This window comes from Myotis davidii, unplaced genomic scaffold (genome assembly GCF_000327345.1).
Source record: "Myotis davidii unplaced genomic scaffold, ASM32734v1 scaffold267, whole genome shotgun sequence".
Classification (NCBI taxonomy): domain Eukaryota; kingdom Metazoa; phylum Chordata; class Mammalia; order Chiroptera; family Vespertilionidae; genus Myotis; species Myotis davidii.
Window position 1 is genome coordinate 951,555 of NW_006297747.1, and position 9,016 is coordinate 960,570.

Genomic DNA, 9,016 nt, shown 5'->3' on the forward strand with positions numbered 1-9,016 from the left:
TGACTTATTAATGAACTAACCAGGAATAATTTTCATAGGGTTCATTTACCCAAATTTGTCATAGAATATAATTTAAGGAGAAAAAAATTAATGGAGTGATTGAATTGAAGTCCTTTTTGGAATAATAATAGCATTCAAGGATCCCCACGCCCATGGACATGGCAATTACCAACTTGTCAGATTTCCCCTTCAAGAAAATTAGCTCAAATCCCTTCTTTGATACGTGGGGGCTCGCTCTCTGTTTGCCACTTAGATCCACTCCACCCTGTTCCCAGTCCTGATTGGTGGCTAGAGGCTGCCCTGTGTAGACCATACCAGTGGGCCTCCGCCCTCTGGCATCCGTGGGTTCAGGTAATGCAGAATGGAAGGTAGAGAGTGAGATCAGGATACATATATATTTTTATTGATTTCAGAGAGGGAGGGAGAGGGAGAGAGAGAATCATTGATTGGCTGCCTCCTGCATGCCCCCAACTGGGGATTGAGCCTGAAACCCGGGCATGTGCCCTTGGCCGGAATCAAACCTGACATCCTTCAGTCTACAGGCCGACATTCTATCCACTAAGCCAAATTGGTCAGGGCCATATAAATATATATTAATCCTCACCCGCTTAGAGAAAGAGAGAGGAACATCCATGTGAGAAACATACATTGATTGCTTTCCATACGCACCCAGTTCGGGGATGGAACCCGCAACCCAGGCACATGCCCTGACAGGGAATGGAACCAGTAACCTTTCAGTACACAGGACAACACTCAACCAACTGAGTCACACCGGCCAGGGCTGAGATCAAAGTATTTTAATCCCTGGCTCTCTTGCTGAGGGCCCCTGCACCAGGCCACATTCCGCAACCTGTATGCAGCCCCCTCCTCTCCCATTCCCTCGCAGTCCATCACCAGCCCAGGGACACTGCTCTACCCCCTCTGTTACCCTACAGGCTGCCAACACCTATGTAAGTATTTTATTTATTAAACTCTTAAATGATCCTAATTGGAGTGTGCCATTGCTTTATGCTGGGGCCATAACTGATGCAAATAAGCATTTGATCCATGGAGATAATGAATAAAAGCAATACTGACCTTTGGTTAGCAAAGATAAAGGGCCAAAGTAGCTCAATTGAAGCATTACCATCTAAATTTCCAGCCCAAACCTTCCTTCAGGAAACCTGCCCTTCTGCCTCTGTGAATGCCACCCCATTGCAGGATGGTTTTAGCTCTTTGGGGTTCAAAGCCCTGGGCCTCTACATGTCAGGCTGGGAGTGCCCCAAGTTTGCTTTGGCATGTGTTTTGCAGAGTAACAGACTTGGATCCAGCAGTGGAGAGATCTGAAAGTCACAGGGTATGGAATGTGAACCACTGATCTTCCCCGGTGTGTCTCTAACATGGCCCTATTACCACTCAATTCACAGCTGGCACATGCGTTTTAGGAAAAATGAAAGGATTGATGAATGTTGTTATGGAATGTTGGTGTCCCCTCAAAATTCACATGTTGAAGCCCTAATCCTCCAATGTGATAGTATTTGAAGATGGGCCTTTGGGAGATAATTAGGGTTAGATGGGGTCATAAGGGTGGGGCCCTCATGATGGGATTAGTGCCCTTGTAAGAAGAGACACCAGCAAGCTTGCTGCTCCCCACCCGGGCTCACACACACAGAGGTCATGTGAGCAAACAGCATGATGGCGACCGCCTACAAGCCAAGAGCAAATGCCTTCTATGAAAACCACTGTGCGGGCTTGGACTTGACATTGGACTTTCCAGCCTTCAGAATTGTAAGAAATTAAATGCATTGGTTAAGCTCATCAGACTATGGTATTTCATGATGGCAGCCTGGGCTAAGACAAACACGCAGATGCTTTACCCAACTTGCCATCTCTGTGATCCTATAAAAGTGACCTGGTTCGTGGTTACTCCCTCTTGTAGAAATTTCTGTTTTGGCAATTTCTCCTCACAGCCCACTTTAATATTTCAACCAAGACAACGGGGGCTTTTTGGCTGAAATTCAAGCTGTGAAGGCCACTGTATCTTTTCAGACGGGTTGAACTTGGAGATGAGCAGATTTCCTCAATTATTGTGCCTGTGTAAAGATCCCTTCGGCTATGCATGCTGAGAGGGCTGGCCCTCTGGTTCCCCTCCTAAATGGAAGCAGGAAGTGCTCACAGAACAATGCCAGGCGCTGGCGGCTGTACAATCTCCTTTTTATTCTGTGTGCTTTTTTATAGGATATAAATAATGACAAAAATTACAAAATTTATAACTGGAAGCCCAAGCATATTTACACGTATGTTTCTGTTTCGGCAAAGCTACTATTCACTTTGCTTCTATACAGTTTCCTTTTGGTACCATAGATGTGATATTTTACTTTCCATTTTCTACATACATATCGACAGTGAATAGGCAAAATATGTACAAGGAACTGTTCAGTTCAAGTAATTTAATATTGTATTAAAATTCTTCCACACTGAACTGAAACCATATACATGTGTCAGTTTGAAATAAAATGTAGTTATCTTCCAAAACTCACCAACTGATGAATGTAACTGATATTCTCAGGTTTAAAATCATATTGGTTAATTTTTTTTTAAAAAAAGCAACATTAAGACAGTCCCACAATTTATCAATATCTCTATAGTGAACTTCAAAATGATCCACAATATGGTCAGTTAGAACAATATACATTAAAATGTTATTTTTTTCTATAATGATATTGGTACTGTATATAATTTGATTCTACATAAATATACATTATGGTATTTATCATACAAATACTCCACAGAGACATTAAAAAAAGTAAAATAGCTTAATGAAATGTAAGTAAATTTTATTTAATCAAATAGTAAGCAAACATTATTTTTCTGTGTCAAGAAAAGAGTTTTATTACTTTGGAATCTCTTCTTTTTTTTTGTATTTATTTTTTCTAGAAAACAAATTTTTGCAATAGAATTTTATTAACACCTTTCTCAAACAAGTTTTCCATGACAGAAATCTTGACAGCAGGAGCCCTAGGTTTTTATTTTAACATGTTCTTTAAAACACTGTGAAGATTTAAAAAAACAATCTCTGCAGGTTTGTGGCTGCGACAGCACTTAGGGTGGGAGCCCCGTCTGCTTGCCCGAATCTCCTGCCCCGGGGAGAGTCCCAGGACCTTCCCATGCTCAGCCTACCTTCTTGATCGTAGCAGTCGAGATTTAGTTACTTGAAACGAACGAAACTGGAAACATCCCTCACAACTAACCTCGTTTGCTTATCAATGCATTAATGAAACATCTTTTTAGTAAAAATATTGAATACAAGACACATTTTCCTGTGCATAATAAATTTCTCTGCGTTAAATCATTCGTAAATTTGAATCAGTTCGTAGATGTGAAGGTTTTCTTTAGCTGACATAGTTGATGACATAAAAAACCACAAATATAGAAATTGGGAGGCAGGGTTTCCTGGCCACTATGGAGGGTGGTTTTTTGTTGCATGAAATGATGCTCAGTGATAGAATGATTTTACAGATGCTTTGTGGGGGCTGTTCTGTTCTGATTCTACCTTTAAAACTGTGGACAGTGAAAAACGCAAGATTTTTATACTTTTAGGCAGTATTAGAGATCCCCTGCACTTTTTTAAAAAGATGTTTATCCCCAACGACAGCAAAGCAAGTGTGGGGGCCAAGTCATTGGAAATACCTTGGGTGGTGACAGGGAGGGGAGTCGGGAGCCCGCGGAAATCTCAGCTCGTGCCTCTCAGGGTTTCGGCTGCACTTTCTGTCACTGGTGCAGAAAGAACGTCCCCAGGAATGGCCAGTGGCCTTTCGCCTGTGACAAGGCCACACAAACAGAGCGGTCTCCCTCCTGGGCTGGGTGGGAACGGAGGCGGGAAGGGAAGCCTGCTCCGGGCTGCTCGGCGTGCAAGGCACCACGAGGGCGGGAGGACGGTGAGTATCAGAAAATCGTGGTCTCATACTTGGTATTAATCCCCCTCTTGGCTTCTTGTCCAGGCTCCACAATCCACGGCAGGTTGGCCAGCGTCTTTTGCTCAGAAGGGTCGATCTGCTTTGAGAGAGAAAGGCTGATGCCTGTTATGTGGTACCTGTACGGGGTGGGAGCACACAACCTACCGCTACTCAGAGGCCAACACCACCCCAGCAGGACTTGAGGGCTGTTGGCTGTGAGAATCATTTATTTGCTCTTTCGACCACATTTAGTGCATATGGACCGTGTGCAAGGCACTTGAGAAGAGACGGGGAATGAGATGCGGGCCTTGTTCTTGAAGGCACACGGTTGGGGAGCAGACAGGGCAACACTCAACGCTGAGAAGTGAGATGGGAGGGGGAAGGGTGCTCTGTGGGCCCGCAGGAAAGCCACGGACCCCACGTCCGGGAGCCAGGAGGACTTGCAGGAGGCGGTGATGCCACTCCCTGATTCTCAAGTCTCCAATGGTTTCCATCACAGAATAAGTCCAAAGTCCTCAAGGTGACTTGCAGGTGGCCCTGCCTGCCTACCTTGCTTCGCTCCAGCCACACCGGCCCCCTTGCAGCTCCCCCAGCACTAAGCCCTCGCCCAGGGCCTCTGCTGCTCTGGCTGCTCCGTCTGCTCCTCTCCAGACCCCTGCCTGCTTTATGTCCTAAAGTCATTCAGGTGGCGGCTCCAACATCCCCTCCTCACCGTGGGCCCATCCCAAACAGCGCCCCAGCTTGCTGGCTCTCCTCTTACTATTCTGTGTAATCCTTCGCCACACACATCCTGTCGCATCTGTTTATTTGTCATGTAGATGGGGTTTTGTCTGTTCTGTTCACTACCTAGAAAAGCTCCCGGCAACCCACTTAACAGTAGGCACATCATACATACTTGCTGAACAGGTAACATGAAAAGAACGGGATAACGTCCAAATGGAGAGCTGAAGGAAAGCAAGAGTCGGCCTGGCCAAGGCAGGGGAGAGGGAACAGCATGGGCAAGGCCCCTGAGGGAAGGGAACGTGGCCCATTTAGGGCTTGTAGTCAGTTCACAGAGGGGGAGACAGGAGGGGAGACACCTGCAGGGGGAGGTGGGCAGGGCCAGGTCAGGCTGAGCTGGAGAATGGTTAAAGCTGGCCTAGCCCTGTGCATGCAAAGCCATGAGCTCTCAGGAGCGCCTGGGGCGAGTTCTTCACCAAACACCAAAGGGCGTTTCCCTGTCTGCCCCTGGCTCTGGCCCCAGCTCTGCTCAGCAGCCCTGGGCAAGGGCGCGGAGGGGAGGCTTCCCCATTGCTCTTGCGCGGTGAGCTTTGAAGCCTGCGGAGGTTGAGATCCATGCCCACCGCTTACCTTCCCACGTGATTTGGTTGCATCTCCATAAGGCTGTGGGAGCAGGTCACCTATTCTCAGGAATCACAGATTATTTCTCAGCAATAAACGACTGGGGCCGAGGGACATGGAGCACGGACACCAGGTGCAGGTCGGGGCCTTGAGGCCGTTAATGCACATCAGTGCTGTCACTGTGTGTTTTCATATTGCTCAGTGACACTCCCAGGTGGATTCCATGAGCCTGCAGAGCGCTCAGCCCTCAGTGCTCTTCTGGCAGAGTCTATGGGGACCAGAGGCGCCTGCCCAGAACTGATTACAGCCCACACGAGAATGGACAGGCTAGCCAGGGGTCCTCAAACTACGGCCTGCGGGCCACATGCAAATACAAATATTGTATTTTTTCCCATTTTGTTTTTTTACTTCAAAATAAGATATGTGCAGTGTGCATAGAAATTTGTTCATAGTTTTTTTTAAAACTATAGTCTGGCCCTTCAACGGTCTGAGGGACAGTGAACTGGCCCCCTGTTTAAAAAGTTTGAGGACCCCTGGACTAGTCTAAGAGAAACCACAAAAGGATCCTGAAAATTCCTGGATATGTAACTCATATTTTTGTAGGGGAAGAGAGACAATAAATCTCCATTTATAAATGCTACACAGAATTAAGAGCCGGTGATAAGCTTGAGTGTGACGAGGGAGCGTGGCCCAGAAAAAGCCCCCTCATGTAGCTGAGATCTGAATGACAGAGTCAGCCACGTGGAAATCAGGTGGGACAGAGGCCTTGGGTAGGAGTGAGCTTTGTCTCCCAGGAACAGAAAGGCCTGAGCGTCAGAAGTACAGTGGGAAGTCAGGCTTTAGGGAGCTGGGCAGTGGTGCCATGATCTGACCTATGGGCTTGTTATTTTTAATATTTTAAAAAGATTTTAGAGAGAGAGGAAGGGAGAGGGAGCGATAGGAAGACTGATAAGAGAGGAACATTGACCAGCTGCCTCCTGCACGTCCCCTGGGGATCAAGCCTGCTTGCAACCCGGGCCTGTGCCCTGACCAGGAATCCAACCGGTGACCTCTTGGTGAATGGGGTGACGCTCAATCCACTGAGCCACACCTGCCGGGCTCTGATCTATGATCTGAGAAGACCCTAGGTGCCGTGTGGTGGCCGGGGGTCTGCTAGGAGGTGTACTCCTGTTGTTTTAGGGAGGAGCGGTGCTGGACCCTCCCGGGGTGAGAAGAGTGACAGGAATAGAGAAGAGTGGGTAGATCTGAGACACGTTTTAGAGGCTGAGTGGACGGAAGCTGCTCATGGGCTGGACGCAGGCCGAGGGGAAGCCAGGAGTCCAGGGTGACGTCTAGGTTTACGGCTGGAGCACCGTGGGAAATGGTTGTGTCATTTACTGAGCTGGGAAAGATCACAAACAACCTTGAGGGGAGAACCAACCATCCTGACCTGGATATACCCTGTTTCAGGTATCTGTAAAATGCTGAAGAAATCTGATCCTGTGAGTCTGGAGTTCTGAGTTCTGGGAGTGTGTCAGGACCAGGCCGGAAAGGGGAGGGAGGGCTGTGGAGGGAGGACCAGGGCATCAGGGGGCAGGGCGTGAAGGACAGGTTTTCGGAGGTGCCCAGTCCCTGGTGATGATCAGTGAGGAGGGCTGAGCATGGCGTGATGGCTGAGGCGGGTGGAGTCCCAGAGTGAGCTGGCAAGGAACACAGAGGCCCGGGGCAGGGACCACCCCAGGGACATTGATGTTGCCGAGAATGGTGACAGGAGCAGAGGCCAAAAAGAAAATTGCCAACAAGAACCCACAAGGTCACAACGGTTATCACAAGGTCACAAAGAGCGGTGAACCTCACACAACATTAGAAATCCTGCATCTCCCCCAGGGCCCTGGGGCCAGGGGTTGGTGGGAGGGGAGGGAGTTACAGATGGAAGGACAGGCCTGCCCTGCATTTCTAGGGGGCCATACGAAGCAGAAGCCGGTTTGGAGCATTCCGCTTCTGGGTGTTGCTACTACCAGAGGAGGGCGCTCTGAAGGCATGCAAGTCTGTAAGACAGGGTGTCTGCAGAGCTCCCGGGAGGGCAGGGGAGGAAATCCCTGGAGGAAGACAGAGGATGAGGAGGAGGGGCCAGGGGCCAGCCATCTAGACTTCCCAAAACCCCAAACTCAAAAGTTGGTGCAGCTCTGCTCCGACTGCCCAAGGCCTGTGCATCCAGCTTCCCCTGGGTAGAGTCACCTTCACCGTGAACCTCTGCCAACCTCCCTACAGGCCAGGGGCTCGAGGAGGCTTCCCCGGTGGGATGGCTCCCGGAGGCTCAGGGAACATTGTTCCCACACTGGGACCTTCAGAAAAGATTCACAAGGGCAGCAGCAGGGCCCAGCCCCTCCTGGCTGCCCGAGGAGACAGAGGGGGTGGTGCTTTCTCGGGAGCCTGCAGGTTCAGGCAGATGGTCCCCCCTGCTTTCCAGGAACTGGGCTGAGAGGATGGCAGACATGTGCCGGGAGGAGGCCAAAGAAAAGGTGAAGAAAGGCAGGCCCTGAGTCTAACCGGCACCCCAACCCTTCCCCTCTGGTCCAGGTTTCCCCAGCACCTGCATCCTTTCTACTTACCACGGACTTGCGGATGCTGACGCGGGGCTTGGGGATGGGCTTGGAGGGTTTGTTTTCAAAGCTTTCTGGGAGCGTGGAGGAATGGCCCCCTTTCCTGGCCTGCAGTGCGAGCTGGTAAGCCACTTCAAAGGCCTGTCCCAGCGTCAGGATGATTTCGTAGGCTAAGTTCTGCAAGAGAAACCAGAAAGCGTTTACGATGATGGCACTGCGGACTGGAGAAGTCCAGTGGCTGAGGGGCCTGTGGGGGTGAACCGGCGGGGACCTTGAACCACTCCACCTGCCCTGGCAGTGAGTATGCAGATGTGCGGAGAAGGGGACACTCCGGGCCCAACTCAGGGTCAACACCAGGATTTAGTCACTGAGGCCAGGCACTTGCTTACAGCCGAGCTAAGGAGCCTATTCCCACTTCTCCCCGCCCCCACCCGCTGGCCCGGAGCCCACTCCATTCAGAGCCCCTGTGGGCAGCTGGCTTGCTCCCCAGGCCGGGGAAGGGAGGGGGCGCCTCTGGCCTGATGCCTGAGAGTGCCCAGCCGTGCCTGTGACAACCCCACACGCTCCACGGGAGGTGTTCCTCAGAAGTTTGGGTCTTTTTACCTCCAACATCTGCGATTCAGTGAACATCTCTGAAACACAATCAGAATCTAATTTAGGCGGAGGGAGAGGCGTTAGTCATGCTGGCGGGCGGCTCACAGGCCCAGCAGCGAGCACGCCAGCAGAGCCAATTATCCATCTACTTCTCCAGGCGGTTGCTCTCCCGGGGGGTCCACTCCATATTTTATCATCAAATCAGCAAGAGACAGGAGATTCTGTTAGGCCCCAGCTCCGTGTCAAGGCAGGCTGGGAGGAAGGCTTTCCTTCTGACCTTCAATCACTCCCTCCAGGCGACTTCCAGCTTCCCTTTCTCTTCTCCCGGTGTGAATCTTTGATTTCTGCCTTCTCTTCTGAGAATAGCTCCACCCTCCCTGCTCTCCCCGAGAAAACAGGACACTGTCTGACCCCAAAGAGGCAGGGTCTGGACAACACCCCCTGAGGTCACAGCCCATTCAAAGGAGGCGTCCATTGGTCACAGAGAGCAGTGAGTCTGTCCCAAGTTTTCATTCTGATGAATGTCCCTGGACATCTATCCATAGTTTTTTCAAAACCACAGAA

At 50.1% G+C, this 9,016-nt stretch overlaps 1 protein-coding gene across 6 annotated transcripts in view; it reads right to left on the minus strand.

Annotated features, from left to right (window-relative positions):
- Positions 1–2,176: 2,176 nt before the first annotated feature.
- LOC102774146 (ankyrin repeat and sterile alpha motif domain-containing protein 1B-like) overlaps positions 2,177–9,016 on the minus strand; it is a 71,553-nt gene continuing 64,713 nt past the window's right edge. For 3 of the 6 annotated variants that reach the window (XM_006773341.2, XM_006773340.2, XM_006773343.2), the window contains 2 exons: positions 7,868–8,035; positions 2,177–4,035 (listed from right to left, as the gene is read on the minus strand). In XM_006773341.2, the coding sequence (XP_006773404.1) occupies positions 3,925–4,035; positions 7,868–8,035 (279 nt within the window). In that variant the 3' untranslated portion in view covers positions 2,177–3,924. Of the gene's footprint in view, positions 4,052–7,867; positions 8,036–9,016 lie in introns of all 6 variants that reach the window. The other 3 variants (XM_006773339.2, XM_006773342.2, XM_015570227.1) reach the window with 3 other exon arrangements.